Source organism: Perognathus longimembris, chromosome 22 (genome assembly GCF_023159225.1).
Source record: "Perognathus longimembris pacificus isolate PPM17 chromosome 22, ASM2315922v1, whole genome shotgun sequence".
Classification (NCBI taxonomy): domain Eukaryota; kingdom Metazoa; phylum Chordata; class Mammalia; order Rodentia; family Heteromyidae; genus Perognathus; species Perognathus longimembris.
Window position 1 is genome coordinate 10,400,606 of NC_063182.1, and position 26,752 is coordinate 10,427,357.

At 34.7% G+C, this 26,752-nt stretch overlaps 1 protein-coding gene and 1 long non-coding RNA gene across 2 annotated transcripts in view; one reads left to right on the plus strand and one right to left on the minus strand.

The window, feature by feature from the left end:
* Window positions 1-26,752, minus strand: part of Ap3b1 (adaptor related protein complex 3 subunit beta 1) — a 205,786-nt gene that overhangs the window by 152,932 nt on the left and 26,102 nt on the right. Inside the window, exons 2-6 of the mRNA XM_048331505.1 lie at window positions 25,925-26,000; window positions 18,446-18,520; window positions 8,958-9,053; window positions 8,220-8,380; window positions 5,688-5,754 (exon numbers count right to left, since the gene is read on the minus strand). Coding sequence (XP_048187462.1) covers window positions 5,688-5,754; window positions 8,220-8,380; window positions 8,958-9,053; window positions 18,446-18,520; window positions 25,925-26,000 — 475 coding nt within the window. The remainder of the gene's footprint in view (window positions 1-5,687; window positions 5,755-8,219; window positions 8,381-8,957; window positions 9,054-18,445; window positions 18,521-25,924; window positions 26,001-26,752) is intronic.
* Window positions 7,312-26,282, plus strand: LOC125340085. Its single transcript, XR_007208679.1, has 3 exons — window positions 7,312-8,110; window positions 9,157-9,160; window positions 26,246-26,282. It is a non-coding gene; the product is annotated as an uncharacterized LOC125340085 (long non-coding RNA).

Genomic DNA, 26,752 nt, shown 5'->3' on the forward strand with positions numbered 1-26,752 from the left:
TTTACCCATGGATTAAACATTTGTCATTAAATTATTCATTTCAAAGTTACCTAAATTTTCATCTAAAGATTTTTTTTCTTAGTTTGTAACAATACTTAGCAAAATAATCAAGGCAATAACAAAGATCACACTGTGTCAGTTTAAAATAAAAACAACTATGTACTTGCATTACAAAACAAATTCATAAATATTTTTAGTATAAAAACTCCTCCAACTTTCACATATATTAAACTATCTTCTTTCACCAATATAATTTATTTTCATAGAAACATATTGACTGACATTTTGGTATAGCAGTATTACTTTTATAATACTGTGTGTAAACTGGAATAATATATTACCAACAAAAGGTGGCTTTCCCCAAAACCAATTAGTGAATCTTAAACACTAATCTTTGGATTGTCATGCTTTTGCAAATCTTAGATGAAACTAAGATAAATTTAGTAAAAAGATACAAAATAAACAAAATATTTAATATACAAATGCTTCTATATCTGTCCTGTTTATGTACATTATGCAGTTAGCCAACATATAATATAGTTCTGAAAAAATAAATTAATATCACATTCTGTCTGAACACTAGGGATCTTGATTTTAGTGTCTAAAATTTCCCCAATGGCTCAAAATAAGCAATTAAATCGAAATATAACTTACTGAAATGGTACTTTTTGAAAAATATTAGATACAATGATATTCATATTTTGAGTTTGTCCCTCTACTTGGCTGACATTTAGTTTATTAATATGCAACCAACAATACAATTGGAAGAAAACAGCTCAGAATATAGACTTGCTATTATGCTAAACAAGTTTCAGGTCCTGTGGGGATTTTATGAATTACCAATCAGTATAAACGTGAAGCTGCATTTATTGACTCCAGCCCTGCCCAAGTACTGGTGCCTGCTGGTCCCAGCATGTATGCACCTCAATCGAAAAAACAAAGAATTGATTATTTGTGTGAACTAAATAAAAATGTATTATATAAATAATTTTCTATTTGCTATTGATACGAAAAGAAAGTTAAGTGCATGTTTCCAACTTCACATTTTGATGTCTTCTACATAAATAACTTCAGAAATAATATTCTGTGGTAATCACATTTCCATAAGATTAAATAGAATATAACGTCAAATCTTTTGAAACAACTAAGTTTGACATCAAATTACAGAATTTTAAAGTTACTATTTGTGACTATATTTAATATGTATTATATACATAAATCAATCCAATACTCCTATTTATATCAATGGGTAATGATTATTAAAGTACAAAAAGCAAGAACCACCAGAATAACCTATTTGATTGAACTCAAGAATTTAAATTATAAAGATACTATCTAAAATCAAGTTTTTTATCCTTTTACATCTAGGAATTAATTTTTACCAAATGTGTTTAAATAACAAAAAAATTAAATTGAAAGACAACTACTACTTATTAAATTTATTAAACCAAGAACTGTAAGTACACAACTGCAAAGCATTAATACATTCTAAAATACTCAAAAAAGAAAGTACCTACTTAAGTACAAAAAAGGCTTAAGGAAACATTAAAATTAATATATTATAGAGAATACTTTCACAAAATAAAACTGACCATTTTAGATACTTACTTCTTTGTATATTTTGAAACAATCTGACTGTAAGCTAAACACTAAACAGAAGAATTGATAATATTGGTCTATTAAATGTTCAATATTCTATAAAACATTCAGAATTAAAATAAAATGATCTGTTCAGATTTTAACACCAAAAATATTGGTTTTCAAAAAACAGACAGTTAATTTCTATCTCACTATGTCAATAGTAGCTTTTCATATAAGGAAAAAAATAAATCACTCTAACAAAACTAGCAATGAGCTCATCAAATTCAAATGCAGTTTTCCATTTATGTATTTTTTATATTAAAGCAATAAACATGGTTCATTTATCTCCCCTTGGTTGCCATGTTTTTCTGTGCTGTTGCTATGAACTTCAGCCATTAGCTGTGCTCCAAGGTAAACTACATGAACCATCAACAAAAGTGACACCCTATCTATAGAGTTCATATTTTCTCTAGATTATCTATGCTAGTTGACAAGCTGGTAATGAAAAAAATCACACTAAGCAAATGGTTCCCCTAATAACAATAAATTTTCTATAAAATTATGAAGGGTACAAAATGTTTCCTTGCATCTATTTTGTCATGAATTCTAATTAACATTGCAAAAACCTGCGAGTGCTGGGTCATCACAAGAAGTGCATCAAGGTTTGATTGATAATATGGTATAAGTTGGCCAATGCTGCCAAGATTTTCTTTCTTAAATTAATGGCCATCCAACCTGCCCTAATCATACAGCTCAAATCATATTCCCCTTCTTATTTCAATTTTCTCGAAGCATGGAATATAGGAAAGATCAGTCATTTATCTTCTAATAGCTGAATAATAGATCTATCACAATAAAACATCTGCACAAATTCAGGGGTGTGTTTTCTTGGCCATACACTGAGGCTTTCACCAACATTAAATCAGTAATGTAGAAAATGGTGTCCTACCCCTACATTTTTGCTATAAACTGTCAATTCATTAAACATAATTTTGTAGGTAAAACTAAAGACAGGAAACTTTCTATATTCAAATATATATATATAAACATTCAACTCAAGTTTTCAGTCTGTACAGTTTTCAGTAAGCACTAATAATTTGTCATCCTAAGAAATTGTTTTCTAAAAGAACTTTGGATGCTTTCAAAAAGTATTTGCAATTAACCTGAAAGGGCAAAGAAACAAATAACCACACTGTCTTTGGGGCATTGTGCATTTTTTTAAACTCTGCTTATATACTTTAATTTTCAACAAACATGAATTTCTATATTTTAAGAAAAACAAGTTACAAATATAAAAAATGAATTTATAAGTGAACATACAAATGAAAGAAATCTATCTTCAATAAAGTATTACATGTGACTAATAAAAATATCACTTTAACAATTAAAATAATTTTAATAATCTTCACTAAAATGGAAATTTTAGAACCTTCCACAGGATCTCAGTAGTAAAAATCTTTATTCGCCTAAGAGAAGCAAGAAAAGGTATGACTCTGAAAACTCAGTAGAAGTTAGAGGAAGATTAACATGTTTTAATTTATTTATCATCAGTAACATCAATGACACCATTATCATAATGATCTCAAGAAACTCCAAGAGACAGAAAATAAATCTCTTCTTAAAATGTGGAAATAACATTTGAATTGATTTGTTTAATTGAGAAATTTTAAAAATAATTTGTGATTTATTACTGATTATAAATGTGATCACTGACTATAAATGCCACGGCTATTCTTGGCATAATAAGAGGAGAAATATCTGCCTTCCATAAAGTTATACATGTGACCAACAAAAAGATTGTTTTAATAATTAATATAATTTTAACAAAGGTAATTTTAGTAATAACATGCATAAATAGCATGATAAAGCATCTTCCATTGCATCAAGGAAATTAGAATAAAGATAAAACAACTCTGAACCAATATTCAACTCCAAATATTAGCCCCTATCCTACTTCCCAAAGAAATCCATGCTAACAATTCTAAAAGAATACTTTCTCAGCTACTCAGGAGGGTGAAATCTGAGGATCAAGATTTGAAGCCAAGTAAAGGAAATGCAAATAAAAACAACCCTGAGATACCAACTCACCCCAGTTAGAATGGCCTATACTCTGAACTCAGGAAACAACAAATGCTGGAGGGGCTGTGGGGAAAGAGGAACCCTTCTCCATTGTTGGTGGGAGTGCAAATTAGTACAACCACTTTGGAGAACAGTATGGAGGTTTCTCAAAAAGCTCAATATAGACCTACCCTATGACCCAGCCATACCACTCCTAGGCATCTATCCTAAACAGCAAAACCCAAGATATCAAAAAGACATTTGTACTTCCATGTTTATCGCGGCACAATTCACAATAGCCAAAATATGGAAACAACCCAGATGCCCCTCCACAGACGAATGGATCCAAAAAATATGGTACTTATACACAATGGAATACTACATAGCGATTAGGAATGGTGAAATATTGTTATTCGCAGGGAAATAGTCAGAACTCGAACAAATAATGTTGAGTGAGACAAGCCTGGAACACAGAAAACAAAGGGGCATGATCTCCCTGATATATGACTGTTAACAAAGGGAGACGGAGAGACAGTAGAGACCAAGTCTGTGAACACTGTATATGTGCTTGATACATTGTATATTGCATATGGGTCTACCTGACCTAGACAAGGGATGGAAAAACAGGTTGTAAGATATCACAAGAAATGTACACACTGCCCTACTATGTAACTGCACCCTCTTTGCACAACACCTTGTAAAAAATTTATGTTCAATTAATAATAAAAAATATATATATTAAAAAAAAAAGATTTGAAGCCAACCTGTGTAGACAATTCTGTGAGACAATTTCCTCCAATTAACCATCAAGCAGCTGGAAGTGGAGCTGTTGCTGAATTAGCAGAGTGCTAGCCTTGAGCAAAAGACGCTAAGGGACAGCAACCACACAATGAGTTCAAGCCCTAAGACCTGCGTGCATGTGTATGTGTGTATGTGTGTTTGTGCACACACACACATACACACACACCACCTGCAGGATGTACTTACTGGTACTGTCTGTGATCTCCAAACTAGGGAGGCAAAGGCAGGAGGATCAAAGTTCAAGACTAACTTGGACTACACAATGGGCTTAGCCTACATAGAATACCCTTTCTCAAAACAAAATAAACAAGTACGTTTATAATACTAATATTAAAATATACCACTCTAATCGTTCTGTATCTCTAAACCTTCTTATTCATTTTAAAACTAATGTTCAAGTAAGTCAAGACTTTACAAATCCTAGCAAATCACTGAATTAAAAAACTCAACTGCAACCTAGAACAAATCACGTTAAGTGAGGTAAGCCAAGCTCAGAGAGGCAAACGGCATGTTTTCTCTCATAGTGAAAGCTACATCTAAAATAAAGCAGGACATTATAAATTATACAGGACGTCATTATTCACAAACAGTGAGACCAAAGGAAGATACTCTTAGGGGAGGTACACAATGGCGCAATGCCTATGTGACTCTGATCATAAAAAATAATATTTATCAAAATGAACTCCAGGAAATGAAAATAAGAGGTTTTTCCTTTGTTGTTCTTTTCTTTTTTATCTTGTTTGTCTATCTGTCTTTGGGAGGGTAAGGCGGGAGGTACAGAAATGGAGGGACAAAGGATGAACAAAGGCAGCAGTACACACTAGGCATATGCTGAAAATGAACTACACAACTTGGATGGGAACAGGAGGAAAAAACTGGGAGAGTGATGGAAGGGATGACACTGTCCAGAAAGAAATGTACTCGTTACTGACTTATGGTAACTGTACCACCTCTGTGTATCACCCTTGTAATAACAAGAACAATGTTTTTATTAAACTGTGAAAATCAAGGAACAATTTAGCCACAGATTTTTCCCCAACTTGCCTTTCTTCAGACTCTGACAAAGAAACACGTGCAAAGCTAACATCCCAAATGTAACCCTTCTAATTACACAGTAAATTCTATTCTATAATATTGAAATAATAGACAATATTTGGAAATCAATAAGTATAATTATATCAAATATATAATGATAACAATGTAAATAAAGAACCATTTTACTTTAATGACATAAAAAGATTACTTACAGTACTTTTATCTTTTAGAAGTTTTTCAATTATTTCAATTAACATTTCCTTCTGCTCTGGATCAAGACTAAAATATAAAGCAGTCTAATTAATATTTCTATTTGATTCCAGCTTTACACAATGATCATAATCTCAAGAATTATTTCCAAGATAAAAACAAACAGAAACAAACTTAAAGCAAAATGGCACAATTTTTCTCATAAATGTATCCTAATCCTGCTTTGTAAACTTGCTCATATTAACCAAACTAGACACTCGTAACATTGAGGAAGTATTTGAAGAACAGGCTGGGGTGTGGCTCAAGGAGCATACTGCCTTCCTAGCAATCAGAGAGCTCTCAGTTCAAAACTAGTACTATGAAAAATAAGAAATAAACGTAAAGAAACATGTTTTTTTCTAAAGAACAAAAACTTGGAGAACTTTAAGGAAGTAATTGTAAGCACATAGATCACAAATCCAGTTTTTACACTAGTAGGATATATGATTGCCAAAAACAAACATTCCCAAGTAAGAGCTATATCACACTGATTTGCCAATGGAGTTATGGGTGCTGTCCCTAGCCTTTTTTGCTCAAAGCTGCTTTACCACTTGAGCCACAGCTCCACTAGTACGAGTCTTATAGACTTTCCTGCCCAGGATAGCTTCAAGCCAAGATCCTCAGAAATCACTCCCCTGAGGAGCTAGGATTACAGGTGTGAGCTACTAGCATTTGTCTTATCCCACTAGTTTATGAAAAAAAAAGATAATGTGTGAAATTGGTAAAACTCTGCCTGACAGTTAACCTATGAGTTTATACATTTCTAAAACATTATATAAATTTTTTTTAACACTGTAACTACTTACCATTCAAATAATCAAACCATGTGAGGGGAGGGGCATACACTTGCTAGGGTGGTAAGATACCATGAAGCCACACCACGAAGCCCTGTTTTGCACTGTTTTTAGAATAGAAGGTCTATTCAGACGTCATTATGGCGAGCAATCCATTTACTATAGGCTTCCCATCATTACTGGGATCACAGAAATATGCCACTGTGTCCAGTTCACTTCTGTAGAGATAGTCTCAGAGGCTTTTCTGCACAAATTGACCTGCTACTGCAACCCTCCCAATCTCAGCTTCCCAGATAACTTAGGATAACAGGAACCCAACATGTGCCCTGCCATAATTTGAGGAGTCTGGCAAACTTATTCTGACTGAACTGGCCTTAAACTCTGATTTTTCCATTCTCAGTCTCCCAAGTAACTAAGAGCACAGAGGTCAACCACATGGACCTGGAAACTTTTTACATTGTTTCAAGTTACAGTTCAAACACCTCTTCTCCAAAGTGCTCCTTTTTCATCTTATTTATATCTTTATTTTCTATTAACACTTATAATATGATGGAATGGCTATAGGTAAGCATTTACCTAACGTAATGGCCTTTTTCCTGTTAAAGACACTGTATTGGACCTTTATATATGTATATAAATCATGTGCTAATACCTTCTTCAATTACAAATTAATTTTAATTAGCATGATTTATTTCTTCCTCAAAGATATAACATGTTAAAAAGAATAAAATTATGTTATCTGCAGGAAAATAGATGGAATAAGAGATAATCAGGTTAAGTGAAATAAGCCAGATTCAAAAAGACACGTACTGGGAAGAGGGAGGGAACAAGAGGGAGAATGAGGGAGAAAGTGACTCTGATCATGATACATTGTATACATAAATGGATATGTTAATATAAAACATGAAGAGAAAGGAATCGGTGGAAATGGGACGGAGGGAGAAAGAAAGAAAAATACTGTATTTTGGTTTAGATGTCAAATATATTTGTTTAGATTTCAAATACAGAAGAGAAGGACATGGCAACAAATAGAGGACTATTGGAGGAGAGTAGTGGCAGGAGAGAGAAAATAATCAAAGTATATCACATGTACATATGAAGGATCATAATGAAATCTATATAAAATTTTTTTAAGAAAGTTGATGATTAAGTAGCACAGTTTCTACTGATTTATACATCTAGCACAAATTGCATAACATTATAAATAAACACCACCAGAAACCAAATGGTCTCAAGGAAGCTTGCAGATGTTTTATGTTACATGTGGAACATCTCTTGGAAAGAATCACTCTTTAGAAAGTAGACAGCAAGAATGAAAATGAAGAAAGGAAAATGAAGATAAGTGAGTTGTAAGGATAATACACTTAAGATTCTACTCTGCAATAAACAGGAAATATCTCCCAGTTTTCTAATAATACATATATATTTATATGTGTGTACCTTAGAAAGACTATATAAATGAGAATTCGGAGTTTTACTGTTTTCAAGTTATAAGGACCTAATATACTAATAACAAATAAAACCATGCATGAGGACTCTATAACCAAGACAAAATTAAAGATATGTAAAGCATATCTGTAGGTGAAAAAGTAGTTTCACTTACTGAGTATGAGATCAGGGTAGTTACAAGAGTTAGTCTTTGTGGGGTATAATATTCCATGTAATGTAATGGATCTTTAGTATTACTCATGGAAGACCTACCTGTACAATTTCTGTATTGCATGGGCTGCATTTTTCCTAACATATGGTGATAAGTCAGCAGAAGCTTCTTTTATAGCAAGCATCATGATAGGAACAATAATTGGCACTCTGATACTTGACAGAACTCTCAAAGCACTTGCACGGATTAGTTGATTTGGATCCTAAGAACAGTACAAAAATATTCATCAAAACTGAAAGGTCACAATTTTTTTAAAACATCTTTAGATCACATAAATAACAGGTATTTACTGGTAACAGTAAACATATTAAAATAGCAAAAGGAAGTCTCTTAATTTAAAATAAGAAAGAAAAGTAAATGCTTACTTCTCTGAGCAGGTTTTAAAGAAACATTACAGTTCTAGTTGCTTGTTCATTACTAAATGTGCTGAGTTTTTAGCATATAATAAATGTCTGTCATAAATTTTATCTTTAAAATGTCTTTTGTCCTGTCTATATAACTAGTCCTCTAAATAACTAACTGAAATAAATAATTCTTTGACATGGAAATAATTATATTGAACATAAAGAAGCATATAAAGCTAAAACTTACAAAGCAAGATTCTACTTGGTTATATAAGTCATTTTCTAGGTGTATTAAGTAGACTCGATGGGAGGCTTTTTAACTCTTTCAAGACACCACTGGATTGTTTAGTGGATTATTGCTCTACTTCTTTAAATGACACACTTTCAACTGTGCAGAAACCCTGTAGCTATTTGCCTCCTTAGTTCAACATTTACCTTCAAAGCACGCTGAAAAGTGCTTATAGACAAGAGTGCCAAATCCTGCTGTTCTTCAGCATATCGGACCAGATAAACATATACCAACTTCTTGATCTGTTTAAAAATAAAAAACATAAACAGTCATTTACTCTAAGCCACAGTGAAAATTTAAAACTCAGTATTTTCTATACCAAAACTCATTCTCAGTTTTCCTCAGGTAAGTAATGGAACCTAGTCACATCTCAGGTTGTAAAATAAAGATGGTGTGTTGCAGGAAAATGAATGGCAACAGAAAAAGCTTGAGAAGTAGGCACTTTCATACTCCAATCTATAACAGTAACATCCTGCCAAGATATCCTTTCCTAGCTTAGGAAATGTTAAACACTCCTGAGCAAAGTCCATACAAAAATATTACTATGTAAACTGACTTGAGAAAACATTTCAGATAGAGGTAAGAAGAACAATTTAAGCCCTGAACACTAACTCTCTGGTATTGGAGCTTATGTTTCCTCATCTATTGAAAGCTATTAGAGCCCAATTCTATATGCTAATATTCATAATCCAAGATACAATATTGCCAACTCAGTAAGAATGTGTGACAATGACAACTTAATGCAATAAAAATTCCAAAAATGATTACATATGTTTTTGAAAGTAATTTCTAAAGGCAATACAACTACTAAATTTTTAAGTAATAAATAAAAACACGAGTAAAAATAAAAAACAAAATAAAATTAGATTTTGATGAATTTTAATTCATAAACTACTGAATGTGTATCTCCTTTCTTGATGTATTCTCAGATATCACATGTTTATTTTTCTTATACATTTATATTTATTTTCTTATATATTGCCAAAATAGGAGTTTATAGAATATTCCAAGAATTTAAGAAATAAAGAGAAAACAATAGGAACAACTAGAATTAATGCTACAAAGGAAAAATTATTCTGTAATTAGTCATATTTTATGTCACACTAAGCACCTGGACTATTTAAAGAAACTACCATGGTCTTCCTTCCATCACATCCCAATTCCTCCCCAGCCATTGTTAGTGGTGGTGAGTGGTGGTTCTAGACATTGAACTTGGGCCTTGAGAATTGCTAAGAACATTATCTACCAATGAGTTACATTCCCAGTCTCTAATTTCTCTTATAACAGCACAATGTTAAACTCCTTCATCATACTGTTTGCTCCTTCTTAAACTCATCTTAACTGATCTACATTTCTTTCAATCTATTACTCCATACTACAAGCCAAGTCAAAGCAGAACGAGGCAATTCTTATTAAAACTATATATACCTTTTCTAAATATACAGCTGACTAAATCAAACTGTAATTGAGCAATTATACTTATGAGTACTCTATTGCCAATTTCTCTTCAGTAAAGAACAAAATAATATGTTGATCTACAGAAATTTTCAGCAACTGAGATTCAATCCTTTGTGAGGTACCCTGTTAAGAATCATTTCAGAGCCAGGCACTAGTGGTTCATAACTAATCTTAGCTACTTAGGAGGCTGAGATCGGAGGATGATAAAGCCAGTCCAGTTAGAAAGGCCTGAGAGACTATTTTCTCTTAGCCACCAAAAGGCTAGAAGGGAAGATGTAGCTAAGTGTTCAAGACTCAGTACCGGTGTGCATACACACACACACACACACACACACACATATACATACATACATACATAAAATACAATCATCTCAGACTTTAATTTTATAATCCAATCCATTTTGCTACTGTTCACAATTTCTTAAACATAAATGAAAATCTCAATTAACATAATTTGTACATCTTCATAATCTAAAAAATGCTAAAGATGACCCTTATAAGCTGATACTAATCCATTCATTCATGTTATATATAAACAGTTATAGGTGAAACTAAAAAAATAAACTTACTTCCAATAGTCTTCTCTACTGAACAGCTTCACAAAATCATACAAACAAAATCTAAAGTCCTTTGTTAATCAAGTACTCAGCAATTTATAATCTGTCCCAAACTACTGTTCTAGTCAAACAGAAATAGTCTCCAAATACAACTTGAACTTGTATCCATTCACACTCAGGGTATTCTTAAGATATTCCCCTTCCCTCATTTCTACTTACTAATACCATCCACAAAAAAAAAAAATGAAACAATATAACACTGATTGGCAGATGAACAGTAAAAAAAGAAGCCACAACATATCTATAACACTATACTATGCAACTACCATATAGAATAATATAAATCTGTATTTGACATTGAAAACATGTCCGAGTAAATTTTTGAAAACAGTATTCATTATATGATCTTCCTGATATTGATATACAAGAAAAGAAAAAAAAAGGTCCACAAGTCAGGTACATACATTAGCTCATACTTCTAATTACTTAGAACAGGGAGGATCATAGTTAGAGCTAGCCCAAGCAAACAGTTTTCAAGACCCCCTTCTGAACCAATATATTGCTGGGTGTGATGGTGTGCACCTGTCATCCCAGCTCCTAGGGGAAGTGTAAAATGGGAAGATCATAGTCCATAGGCTCACTCAAGCAAAAAATAAGACCCTTTCTTCAAAATAACCACTGCAATAGAGGGTAGGACTGGTGCCTTGGTGGCACCCACCAAACAAGTGCGAGGACCTGAGTTCAAACCCCAGTTCCACCAAAAGAAGATACACACATATTATGCTCTATCCAATCTAAGATATGCTATTAATTAAAAGCTATGCCATTACCTTGTGGACCACAAAGAAAGGAGCAGCAACAATTTCTGCAGTACTGGAGTACTCAGACACTTATGGTTGCTAGGCAGGCAATCTGCTGCTGAGCCATTGTCCCAGCCCTTTTTCACAATAATTATGTTTTAAAGGTCTTGCTTTTTTCCCATATAAACACATCGACTGCGCTTGTCATATTTTACACTTCGTATTTTATCTGCTATAATAAGCAAGACCCATCACACCTTATTTCTTCCACTAAGATGAAGTTTCTCAAACTACTTTTGTCTAGGCTATTTGATCTCAGCCTCCCTTGAAACTAGTATGACTGATATGTTTCACCACACTCAGGTACTGGTTGTAAAGAAGCCTTTCTCTGAGAACTTTTTGCTTGAGCTGGCCTCAAACTTCAATTATCCCAAGCTCAGCCTCCAAAGTAACTGGAATTATAAGCATAAGCCATGATACCGAGCTTCTACTACAGAAACTTTAAGAGAAAAAAACGAATGCCTTAGGTCATGATACTGTAGTAATAGAAGGTATTATTAATCCTCATTTATAAGTGAGAAAACTGAAGGGGAGAAAGCTTAAGTAATTTGAGCAAGATATTACATCTGTTAAATAGGAGTCAGGATTCAAACCAAGTAAGCATAAAACTCAGGACTCCTACATAGTAAATATCTCTAGGTAATAGTACTAACCAGTGACACCCATTTTTTCCATTTTTCTCTATTATTTAATTTTTACAAGAAGGATTAATTTAATATTTAAATAGAACAATAAAGATATCTTAGCTTTAGGATGTGTTCTTTCCAGAGATCCTCCAACACAAAGGAGTAGTATTTTCTGTGATTTTTAATAATATTTTTTCTGAATAATTACTTAACAATATTTTAACTCTTCCATTTAAAACTTTTTTGAGTTGGTAATAGTTTTGTTTGTACATTTCTAGGGGGAAAATGCTTTGTCAATGTAACCACCCTAAGTATACCAAGCCTTCTAAACATATCAACAAAACCTCACCTGAATGACCAAGTTTTCCTAATTCAATCATTCTATGACAGCTCCTTTGCTAATCAAAGTTAGAAACAAAGTCACTACAATAAACTAATTTCTGAGAGCCAGTCAATAGCCATTTCAATACAATGACTACACTTCTACAGATAGAACCAACCCACTGGGAAGTCTCTCACTCAAGTCTACTCTTCCCAAAAATTCACCATAGCTATCAGCACTCTTTGTACCCTAAGAAAATGTCTAAAATGCACATTCTGCCCTTAGCTCTAATAAGCACTAAATTCGTTGTCTTGTTTCAGATAGCGAGTGTATACTTCATGAATCTTCAACATAGACTCCAGAGAAGTTCCATGATTAGGTCACTGCAGGGCCACATATGGCCCTCGCCTACATTTTTCAGCTGCTAACATTAAATGAGCAAAATCAAGAAATTTAATATCAACAATCCATTATCTAATAATACATTTTTAAAATTTCTAATAAATCCTGCATTTATGGTATTTTTTCCTGACTTAGGATATCATATCAGAGTTAAGCTTTCTTGTCTTGTTGGCCTTCTTTTATCTAAAGTTTCTTAGCCTTTCTTTCCTAAAAGAACTTTTGCCTTTATGGCAAGCATTAAAATTAATTAGAAAGTTGGGTGTTTATGGCTTACACCTACAATCCTAGCTAGCTACCCAGGAGGCTGAGATCTGAGCATCGCAGTTCAAAATCAGCCTGGGCAGAAAAACCTGAGAAACTTATCTCCAACTAACCATCAAAAAGCCAGCAGTGGAGTTGTAGCTCAAGTTGGTAAAGTACCAGCACTGAGGTGAAAAAGCCAAAGGAAAGCTTAGGCCCTGAGCTCAAGGCCCAGTACCAGCATAAAAAAATAAAATCATTAGAAATACAGAATATAGGCTGGGGATATAGCCTAGTGGCAAGAGTGCCTGCCTCGGATACACGAGGCCCTAGGTTCGATTCCCCAGCACCACATATACAGAAAACGGCCAGAAGTGGCGCTGTGGCTCAAGTGGCAGAGTGCTAGCCTTGAGCGGGAAGAAGCCAGGGACAGTGCTCAGGCCCTGAGTCCAAGGCCCAGGACTGGCCAAAAAAAAAAAAAAAAGAAGAAATACAGAATATAAAAGAAAACCATTAGTTGGCCCAGTCAATTATATTACTCATTTATTTCTCCTTTCTAACCAAAGTAAAAGGATCATTTCTCTCTCAAAAAAAAAAAAAAAAGGTAAGGCATAGAAGTGTTGAGAATTTTCCCAAGGTCAGAAAGTTCCAAGTGACAGTATCAGATGCAACCCAGGAAGACAGAAGTATGTTTCTAATTACTCCATGCTGTAGATTATGACAGTTATAATCAACTTTTTCTACTAAGGCACTCCAAAACAAAGTAAGTGACTACCATTCCACAGAACATCTACTAGAAAACTAGTATAAATTAAACCATTCAAGAATGCAACCTAGGGCTGGGAATATGGCCTAGTGGCAAGAGTGCTTGCTTCATATACATGAAGCCCTGGGTTCAATTCCCCAGCACCACATATATAGAAAATGGCCAGAGGTGGCGCTGTGGCTCAAGTGGCAGAGTGCTAGCCTTGAGCAAAAAGAAGCCAGGGACAGTGTTCAGGCCCTGAGTCCAAGGCCCAAGACCGGCAAAGAAAAAAAAAAAGAATGCAACCTAAGCCAGACCCTGGTGGCTCATGTCTGTAACCCTAGCTACTCAGGTGGCTGAGATCTGAGGACTGCGGTTCAAGGCCACCCCAGGCAGGAAACTCCATAAGACTCTTATCTCCAATAAACTACTCAAAGAATCTGGAAGTGACATTCAAGTGGTAGAGTGCTTGTCTTGAACAAAAAGAAGCTCAGGGACAGTGCCCAGGCCCAGAGTTCAAGCCAAAGGACGGGCAATAAAAAGAAAGAATGCAACTTAAACATCAGCTTATACTATTATGGAAGGAAAAAAAATTATGTTTTACTTAATAATATTTCAGTTTATAAAAGAAGTTGCTTAACCCTTAATCTTATGATCCAAATCAATGTATAGCTAATGTTTTAATTATATTTATGTAGCAATATAACTTTTATTGCTACAACTATGATTTTATAAACACTTCTCTAATTCAGGCATGGGAAACCTTATCTCTGGTAAGGGCCATTTGGATATTCATAACATCATCTGTAGGTCATACAAAGTTATGAATACAGGAAGATGGCTGTGGACAGCCAACAAGAAGCATATATGTCTGTCCTGTCGTGTACCAAATAATCTCCAGCCTTATATGACCCACAGGCTGGAAGTTCCTTATCCTTCCTAATTGTTGAAAGATGAGTAATTTTCTCCCCAATTAGATTTTGAAATTTCTAAGATTGTAACAGTATAGAAAGCCATTAATAGAAAACTACTAAATTCTTGGTTGACTCATAGCAGTTTCCATATATCTAATCAATACATCAGATGTACAAGGTGAGCTCTCTTGAATCCTTGAATAAATATGTACTAAATAATTGTGTGTTTATCTGTTTTTTCCTAAGTATATTGCCAGTATTGATCATATTACTGTATCTGGCATTGAATAACTCAGTGACTATGAGCTGGGTCATATCCCAATACAATGGTTACCTGATTTTTTTTTAATTAAAACTTTCCCAACAGATTACTACATCTGGGGCCTAATTTCCTATCTATAAGTGATTGCATAGCAATGTCTAGAAAAATTACCAACAGAAGTCATAGGTATTGGAAAAATTGGTCCTAAAGTCTTTAAGTTCCTTGATTTTTTTTGTTATTTTTACTGTTCTTTGTCTTTAAAAATCACTCACGGTATCCTTTTCTTCTCTAATTATACTCAGATTTTACTTTACATTTCTCTGGAAAGTTTAAAAGAAGAATCATTGAGTCAACTCTGCTCCATTTCTTTGACATTTCTCAGCAACAACTTTATTTATCATGTAACTATACAACCAGCTTTAAAACTGCATTATGAACCCCAGAATATATCTAGCAGCTTATAATGGCAATATTGAAACATTCAGAACCACTGCTGAGCTAGCAGGTATGGCTATAATTACTCACTATTGGAAAAGGATTTCTGTGACTGTTATGGCAAAAAGCATAACAATATTAAATCACAGAAGGTTGCAAAACACTAAATTTGTTCTAGTTCTCTTATAAGAATCAATCAATATTGACCACAAGAGGCCTATGCACTGACTGGCTGCAGGTGTGCAGAGAAAGCCTACTTTCCCTGAAACCATTCTGTGACCAGAAATGGGAGTAGTTAAAGCTTCGTGACTACACCATTCTCTGGTCAGTTACTTTCATTCAATGTTACAACACTCTTTGCTGTAAAGCTAATCATAGCAGAGCTCCAGTAGTCTGGAAAAACACAGGCAGATATGTTTAATTAGTTTATCAATACTAGTACATCAAACTTCATGAGTTATTGACTAAGCCTTTGATTATTTTTGTACTATAACCACTGATTGCTTACTAGGTCACTTTTGTTATCATTTGACATCTGATGACAGATGACATACATCAGTTCACCTGTGTGTGTAAGGTAATATGTACTTATAAAAATGAAATCTTGCACATACAGCAAAGAAAGATCAACTCTCTGAACACAGATTTTAAGAAACTTAAATCAGTTGTCTCATATTACACTAAGCACATTTCAAAAAAATAAAGTTTTAAAGAACAAAGTAAATCCAAAACAAATAGACCAGTAATTAAGTATACACTAACCCTTTTACAAAACTGGGCAACACACTAAAATCTAATTGCAAAAATATGCTCATAGGAAAGTCCTATTATTGATAGCTGTTGAAAAATATATTGAAAACTATAAACAGCTATGAAGAAAAAAATACTAAGTACAAAATTTTCTGTCTACAAGAATAGGACTTCATAGGTTTCCAATAGACCCCAATAGTTTTTACCCATATCTAAATTTTTTATAAATTATAACAGTATCAGGTGTTAAAGAGAGATTAAAAGCACAAAGGTAGGAAGACGAGGAAGGAACTATCATTGGGAAGAACCACACTGAAAAGGAAACAGTCTTAAGAGGAACTGTTGTGTGCCTCAACCAAGTCATTGAACCCCTCTGCCACCCTGTCCTATGCAATTTAGCCAAGGTGACAGAGGGGTTCAATTGCCTGGAGCAACGGGTAAATGAATGCTCCAATGGCAGAACCAACCTCAGTGAGAATAAGATGAGCGCATCAGTGTCAGGCACTAACAACCTCACACATGTAGTATTACTTTTGTGCCAGACCTGGAGCTTACATTCAGGGCCTGTGCACTCTCACTGGACTTTATGCTCAAGGCTTGTACTCTACCACTTGAGCCACAGCTCCAATTCATCTTTTTGGTGGTTAACTGGAGATAGGAGCCTCATGAAATGTCCTGCCAGGCTGGCTTCAAACTGAGATCCTCAGATCTCAGCTTCCTGAGTTGTTAGGATTACAGGTGTGAGCTACCAGCACTCAGCTAGACTCTATTCTTGGTAATACTAAGACCAGCTTCACATATATCTCATGAGGTTTCTAAGTCAAATTTTGATTTTTTTTCCCCAGGAATTTGGACTTTCTTATACCAGTAGCCATAAAACTACTGTACATATCAAATCAGAAGCTCAGGTAGCGTGACCATAAAACATCAAAGAGAGGGTATGTTTAAAATGATCAATTCAGAATTCTGGATAACAAGCAAAGAAATAATGTTAAAGAAATATCTACTAAATTAATAGTGATTAAAAGTATAATACTGAGGAAAAAACTCAAAGTGTGAGGAAAGGGGTGACATTGTCCAAAAGGAAATGTATTCATTACCTGACTTATATAACTGATGCATATCATCTTTACAATAACAGTTTATATAAAATAAAAATTCTTAATTAAAGAAAAACAAAAAAGTATAAACACTATTATAAATATCTCCTACTAGCTGATATCTTAAAAAGAAATAATAGTTTATCATAGTTTGTCATTTAAGCTATTATGTTAATTTAATCTAGTTCATTAATTGGAAATGGGGGTATCTGTGTTTTGATTCTGGCCTACTCAAGTTAGTCAAATTAAGTTTTCTATGATCATTCATTTTTGTAGCAAAATTTACCTACCTGAAATATATAATGTGATTACTAATAGAAAAAATATTTCACAAAAGTAGTTTATTTTTACAATTTGATAACATAAATTACTCCAACAGAAAAAATAAGACAACGTAGAAAAACAAGTCATTTTCTACATGCGTATTCTAGAAAGAGTACAATATACACACTTCACATTCACTTGTCTAGATTTTAAATTTGTAAATGTACAATCTACTTCATATTAGAAAAAGGTTTAATGGAGATTATGTTCAAATAAAAGAATCTACTGAACATCAGCTGTGTTTAAGCAATATATTATATAACTAAAGTGTGACCTAGCCAGTCTTTTCCTTTTCTCTACTTAAAATTTTCTACTGCTATTCTTAAGTCATGGTTATTTTATTTACTACACATTAAAAAAAAACTGTTAAAGTGAATCTCCTTTGCACAACTGATGTCAATTTTTAAAAAGACTGTAGATATAAGCTGGAGATGAAGCTTAATAATACACTGCTTGTCTAGCATAAACAATTTCCTGGATTCATTTCCCAGTACCACCAAACAAAAGAATGAAAAAGATAATGAACATTTTAAGTATATAACAAGGATCCAGTAATATTTAAATGTTGTATTTCAAAACTGAAGGTATATGTTCTGTTTACCAAAAAAGGAACATGAAAATCATGAATCAAAACACTACCTCAATATTTTTACTGGCCACATTCTTCACAACAGCAGGAAAGAGTTCAGATGCATTTTTCCCTTTTGCAATCATCTGAAAAATAAAAAAATGAATATTTGAGCAGAAACTTCATTTAAATCAGTTATTTGAAAATAAAATAGATATTATGGAAAATTCTACATACACTGAATATTTAGAAAATTGTGACACCAAATAAGGCACATCATTAACAGGGAACTCTTCACCCACTCATCCAATTTATCTCAACTATCCATTACAAAGAATAAACACTGCTGTGAGTCAATATAAACACATATGAAGGAAGAATTACGTGGTAATTTAAGATATATTTTCAAGTATGTACAATATTTTTCTCCAGCTAGTCGTATTGTAAATACTTTTAAGTATTTGCAGTGGGTTTTTTTTAAATTTTCCAATTTCTTACATGAAAGATATAGTGTATTTGCAATCAGAAAAAAGAATAAATGTTACTAAGAACAAACTGATTCTCACACAGTTGGTTTTCGTTGAATCTACTAGTCCAATCAGGACTAGTCCAACCAGTTCCAACAGGAACCAAATTCCTGTAACCAGGCCTGAACCTGCTGAGATTATGTGTGATACTATCTCTTCAGATCTCTAAGATTTCTAAGATTTCATTCACTCCCATGATTTTTCACTTCTATAGGTAAGATTCAATTTTCCAAAACTCTGAGCCCAAGCCCTACCTCTCATGGGGCACCAGTAGAAGTCTCTCTCATTCCAAAGATGCTCTCTCTAAATTCAAACTGTTTTTCAAGATGATACAGCATTGATGGCAGAATTTCCTATTTCTAACAATTCTTCCCAATAACAGAAACCACAAAATTACTGGTTTCCCCCTCTCATATCTACACAATAACCAGGTCTTGCTGTTACTTGCACTCATATTAATCCCTTTAAACTGCTACCATTTTGTGGCAATACCATTTCACAAAGGACTTTTCTATCCATACTGTGTATCATTGGCAATCTAATATACTAAAATTATACTCTGGGAGATGAGGTTTATCTCCTGTGGTAGAACCTACTAGCATGCAACAACAACAACTTACTTTCTCCATGTCAGCTTTCCTTCAAAAGATTTTAAAACCTCACAACTACCTAGAATCCAGGCCAAGCTATTTCATTTAATACTCAAATACCTTTCACAATGTGCAATAGCATCCATTCCTAAGCTCCTCAACCTAATGTTTTACACCAATACTATTACCCAAGTACACTGATCTTACTCATTACCAAAATATTCTAAGTTCAACTCTTCTACCTAAGGTCTATCAAATTCTACTCAGAGTCCCTTGTTAGCCATCCTTGAACAGTACATGTAGTATCTAATCCTCATATGCCCTCCAGTTTATAATCTACACTCTTCATTTGCAATTATCTATATGCTACCATGTATTTATACTGTTTTCATGTATTCTCATTTCCTTATCTCTCAATTCTCAAAATGTTTATATACCTTTACAAAGTCTAAAACTGTGTAAACATTTTTAGCCATGACCTTTTTATATGACAGGTTTGAAATGTCTGTTTAAGGAGGCAGGCATGGTGATAAATATCTGCAATTCCTGTACACAGGCTAGGCAGGAGGAGCCTGCCCAGGTTACAGAACAAGACCCTGTCTGAGAAAACCAAACAACAGACAAAAAAAAATCTCATTATTACAAACTGGGCTTTTTTATATATTCTATTTCCTTACCTATAACATTCTTGGAATATTTTGTAAAGCCTAAGTATTAGAGAAGGCTAACAAAGTACTGATATTGACATGATTTATAAGCTTATCTAAAGATGAGAGAAATCTAACGCCCTAGAGGGCCTCTTCTATTTAGTAATGGGGTGGATTCACAGCCTCAAACTTTCTAGGCTAACACTCTACTATGGAAGGACATCCAAGTCCCGTAGCTTATCATCTGTTTTTTTCAGATAGGGTTTTATGCTAAACTTTGCCCCACCTGATCTCAACCTCCATTCCCTTGCCTCCAACACCCAAACACCTGGTGTTACATGTATGTACCACTACCCTAGACTTACTTTTGATTTGTTTGTGCCAGTACTGGGGGCTTGAACTCAGGGACTGGCAACTGTCCCTAAGCTTTTCTCACTCAATGCTGGTGTTCTACCACTTGGGCCACAAATCCACTTCTGGCTTTCTGGTAAGAGTCTCATGGAGTTTCCTGCCCAGGCTGGCTTCAAACTGTGATCCTCAAGATCTCAGCCTTCTGAGTAAATAAGATGATCAGCACGAGATACCATGTTATGAGATAGGGTCTCAATAATTTCTACCCAGGCAGTCCTCAAACTGTGATCCTCCTGACTCTGCTCAGATATCATTTGTAAGGTTCACCAGAAAGGAAACCCACCAGATGGTTCAGGCAAAAAGGAGTTTATTGGGGGGAAAGAAAACTGCCAGCCCACACAAGATGGAGGCATGGGGTGACTGAGGGGAAAGAAGAGGGAAAAAGAGAGAAAAGAGCAAGAGAGAGTAAGAGACAAAAGGAAAGAGAGCAGGGACTGTGTTGAGCCAGATTATATAGGAAAAGGTGGGAAACATGGCCAGGTAGATTGGATGTGACCTCAGAAAAGGAGGAGGTAACTGCCTCCAGGTATGCCAGTTACCTAGGTAACTCTGGTACTGGGCGCAGACTTAAACAGGTGGGGGGCATCTGCATGGAGCCCTCCTGGGGGTGGACCTTACATTATTAACTAAAGATAATTTCCTAGCCACATGACAGAAATTTCAAAACATTTCTGCACAATGTGGTTCACTTGAAATAACATCTTAGGAAACCAACTTAATAACAACCTAAAGAAATGAAGATGTAAGACATCACCTCTCCCTAACAAGATTTAGTACTTAATCCTAAGTGAACCTAATATTTCCTACTAATCATAACACAGTTCTTGGTTCTTAGACAGCTTTTTCTAACGAAAGTTAAGAGTAACTGGCAGTTTAATACCAAATAAGAGACAACAGTACCTATTTTCCAAGGGCTCCTAAACACACAAAAACTACTCAGAAAAGCCATTAAAGTTATTGTTGTTGGTTTTTTTTTTTATTAAAAAAATTCTGGTAAGGGCTGGGGATATAGCCTAGTGGCAAGAGTGCCTGCCTCGGATACACGAGGCCCTAGGTTCGATTCCCCAGCACCACATATACAGAAAACGGCCAGAAGCGGCGCTGTGGCTCAAGTGGCAGAGTGCTAGCCTTGAGCGGGAAGAAGCCAGGGACAGTGCTCAGGCTCTGAGTCCAAGGCCCACGACTGGCCAAAAGAAAAAAAAAAAAATTCTGGTAAAATCTAAACTATGTTTTCTTTTGTTGCTCTGGTTTTGACATCAGAACTAAGAAGCCTTTGCTATGTCCAATGCCATGGAGCCTTATTTCTACATTTACCTTTTAGAGTTATATAATTTTAGCTGTTGCATGGGGTCTGGAATCCATTTTGATTTGTTTTCATAATGATATGACATGGAAGTCCAATTCATTCTACTGTATGTGGATATCTAGTTTTTCCAGCACTATTTTTCCATTGGATATTCTTACACCCTTACCAAAAGTCATTTGAGCTGGGCACGGGTAGCTTATATCTATAATCCTAGCCAGTCAGGATCTGAGTAATCGAGATCTGAGGCTCTGAGGATCGAGGTTCAAAGCCAGTTGGGTAGAAAACCAGAAGTAGAGTTGTGGCTCAAGTAGTAGAGTACTAGCCTTGAGTGAAAAGAGTTCAAGCCTCAGTACTGGCACAAAAAAAAAGAGAAAAACTTAAAAATAAAAGTCATTTGAAGCCATGCACAACTGGTTCACACCTCTAATTCTAACTACTCAGCAGGCTGAGAGCTAGAAGACTGCAGTTTAAAGACAGCCCCAGCAGCAAGGTCCTAAAGACCAATTAACAGCAAGACTGGACATATAGCTCAAGTGGTAGAGCACCAACCATAACTAAGAAAGCCCTGAGTTTAAGCCAAGGAATTGACAGAAGAAAAAAGAAAGTCATATGACTATCTATATATCAAAGTTTATATCTGAGGCGCTCAATGATGTTCTATTGGTCTTTATGTCGTGCTTTACTCCCAATATCTCACTATTTTGATTACTATAACTTTGTAGTAAGTTTTTAAATCAGGAAGTATTAATTTCATTTGTATAATAAATGCATTATACAAATATTTGCAATATTGTATTTATATACACAAATATTGTATATAATAAATTTATTATCCAAATTTATCTACAAACTTCCTAAAAATAGAATATATAACAATTACTCATCTATAGCTATTTTTACATTTCTTTTTAATACATTTACTTACATTTAAATTACATTTCTGACAATCTAGAATGTGAGAACGACATTACTAACTAGTCTGAAAGAAATATAGAAAATTCTATCAAATGTCACATTTTTAATTTTTAAAAAGTAAAAAATTTTTAAAAATTTCCAAAGACTATTGGCATGAGAAAAAGGGAGGGTCAGAGGGATTTTTTAATAAAAACTTTAAACAGTGCTTGCTGTCTCCTCATTATTTAATTTACAATAGTGAGCAGGCATCTTTTCTTTACCATCATAAACTGTGATAATTATATCTAAGTGTGGATCAAGGTCTAGTGTTTCTTTTTTCTTTCAATGTTGTTAATTATCTGTTAAGAGTTTCTTCAATTAATGTGAAGCTTTTACCAGCATTTGTCTGAGACATCTTTGTACTTTTTAATCAAACTTCTTTGCTTCACTGTACCAATAAGCTCACCTCTACTAAGTTTCTCTTGCTACAGAATTAGTCTCTTTCAGAAAGTAATAGCTATATTTGCACAGCTAGCTATTTCTGCATAACTCCACTAATATCCTGACAAAATTTCATTTCCAGTATTATCCCTTTTCATTTCTTTACTCACTTCCTTCTTTACTGATCAAATCTCTCTATTATCCATTTTTTAAGTATCATACAAGTTTTTCATTGGGAAACAAGACAACATAACTACGTTCTTTAATATCTGATCAATAAACAGATGCACAGTAAACAAGCAGACATATTTTAAGAGAAATAACATTGTCGGTAAATGATCATCTGTAATTAAACAGGAATTTGTAGACTTAAGAACTGTAATAAAGTTTGTACATTATGCAATTACCGAGCTAATATACCATGGTAACTGAAATTTGAACTGTGTTACTGGAAGACTGGTTTTCTTTAAATTGTGGTCCTTGACATTCCTATTCATGCAAAGTAAGAACTGTCTGCTCATAAATGTTATTAATATTAATAAATTTACAGAATCCTCAAAATTTCCCCCAACATTACCAAAACCAGAAAGCAAGAATCGTGTCATTCACAGGTACTCTATAGATACAATTAGTCCTTGATTTCCTATCTTTTCTATGAATACCTCAAACTCTGTCTTATAGGTGGGGTTTGGATTTAACAAAACAAGAAAAGAATGGGAATTGAGGCTCTAATTTGTGGCACTAACTGCTGGAAAACAGTACTGTTTCATTTGTACTGCTCTCTATTGCAACAGAGTTTATTTGTATGATTATGCAGGCATACTACACTTTTCTGTTATTATATTAAAAAGAACCAAAAATAAAACTAACAATGGTGGTGACAAAAAGCATAGTTGTAATAAGGACAATAGTTCGGTGAATTTAATTACAATGAAACAAAAGCAGAACTCTTTAACATCAGTCAGTCACTGGAATTAGGCCAATAACCTATGAATGTAAATAAGCAAAGGAAAATAAAGAATTGACACAAACTGCAAAACTATTCTTGTTAAAGATGGCACATTAGGAACTATATTATTTAGCCTTCTGGCAACGACAAACATTTCAAAACATACTAGCTAGTTTTGCATTGTAATTGAAATCTGATAAAATGTTTTTACATCTAGCCAAGTATGGGGCAGACCAAGCCTGTAACTCTACCTACTTAGGAGGCAGAGAAAAGACCATGTTAAAGGCCAGTCTAAGCATAGACGTTCACAAGACTCCACAGCTCAACCAGTAGAGGCTGGGTATGGCAGCACAGCACACGCTTTTCATCCTTGCAACAAAGGGAAGCACAATAGAAGGACTGCAGTCCACCCCTGTACAGGGACAAAGTAAGACTCTATCAAAAATAGCCAGCATAATAAGGAGCTAGTGAAGTGGCTCAAGTGGTAGGATACATATTTAGCAAGCACCAAGCCCTAAGTTCAAACTCCAGTGGAACCCTCTCCCTCAAAAAAGATGCCTTTTACATTAACAATGTTTACTAAATCTCAAGGCTATTAAATTAAGTAAGATGTTCTTACTAGTAGAGTTTGGGAAAAAGTATGCTCATAATTTTTTTAGGTCATGAAGTAACACAGAAAATCCTTGAATATCTTTCTTCGTATGAGGTCAAATCATTCTGTGTTCAAAATGATTAATTCTGGGGCTGGGGATATAGCCTAGTGGCAAGAGTGCCTGCCTCGGATACACGAGGCCCTAGGTTCGATTCCCCAGCACCACATATACAGAAAACGGCCAGAAGCGGCGCTGTGGCTCAAGTGGCAGAGTGCTAGCCTTGAGCGGGAAGAAGCCAGGGACAGTGCTCAGGCCCTGAGTCCAAGGCCCAGGACTGGCCAAAAAAAAAAGATTAATTCTGGGGCTAGGAATGTGGCCTAGTGGTAGAGTGCTTGCCTCATATACATGAAGCCCTGGGCTCGATTCCTCAGTACCACATATATAGAAAAGGCCAGAAGTGGTGCTGTGGCTCAAGATGGTAGAGTGCTAGCCTTGAGCAAAAAGAAGCCAGGGACAGTGCTCAGGCCCTGAGTTCAAGACCCAGGACTGGCAAAAAAAAAAGTTAAAACATAAACAAGAACAACAACAAAAAAAGTTCAATTCTATCTCACAGAAGAAATATCTAGAAAGTTTAAACAGATATTAGATGAGGTTTTTTTATTTTTCAATACTTCCTTAACTTTCCTTTTCATTTTTTTTCTTTTTCTTTCTTTTTTTTTTTTTTTTTTTTGGTCTGGGCGCTATCTCTAAGCTCTTCAGCTCAAGACGAGTGCTCTACTTTGAGCCACAGAGCCACTTTCGGTTTTGTGGTGGTTAATTGGAGATAAGAGTCTCACACATTTCCTGCCTTGGCTGGCTTTGAACTTCAATCCTCAGATCTCAGCCTCCTGCGTAACTAGGATTACAGGCATGAGCCACCAGTGCCAAGCATTCCTTCCTTAACTTTTTAAACAGGATAATCGTGTGTGTGTATGTGTATGTGTGTGCGTGTGTGCACGTGCACACATGCACAATATATTGTACTGGGGACTGAACTGCATTGATTCACTTGCTAGACAAGCAATCAACTACTTAAGCCACACCTCCAAATCCTATAATATTATAAAGCAAATAAAATATTATTTACATATTATTTAACATAGTTAACCTATCTATTTTCTGAAATTAAAAAATAATCTGGTATTTTACCTACCCCAACAATCCGTTTCATAGCCTCCAACTTAGCAGAGTCTTTGTTGCTCTCCAACATTTGTTTTAGGTCTTCATTCCTATTACAAAAGAGAAGAAAAACAAACTCTGAATTTGGACGTTTACATACGAGGATAGAATAATTTTAGATATAAGGATTAGAAATAATGAGAGACAAATGCATTATTATTTATAACTAAGTATTTTTCTTCTTCCATTCTACAAATATCAATGGTTATATTATTATAAAGCCCACCAACTATTTTTCACATTTAACACTGAGATATCAGTGTAAGCACAACATACAGAATCCCTCATCCAAAAGTTTCTCTGGGGGCTGGGAATATGGCCTAGTGGCAAGATTGCTTGCCTCATATACATGAAGCGCTGGGTTCGATTCCCCAGCACCACATATATAGAAAACAGCCAGAAGTGGATCTGTGGCTCAAGTGGCGGAGTGCTAGCCTTGAGCAAAAAGAAGCCAGGGACAGTGCTCAGGCCATGAGTTCAAGGCCCAGGACGGGCAAAAAAAAAAAAAAAAAACACCAAGAAAAAATACAAAAGTTTCTCTGATACAATCATCAAAAAGAGAAAAGTTCAGGGCCAGGAATGTAGCTTAGTAGAGTGCTTGCCTACCATGCATGAAACCCTGGGTTTGATTCCTCAGTACTACATAAACAGAAAAAGCCAGAAGTGGCACCGTGGCTCAAGTAGTAGAGTCATGAAGTAACACATAAATCCTTGAATATCTTTCTTTGTATGAGGTCAAATCATTCTATGTTCAAAATGTTTAATTCTGGGGCTGGGAATATGGCCTAGTGGTAGGATGCTT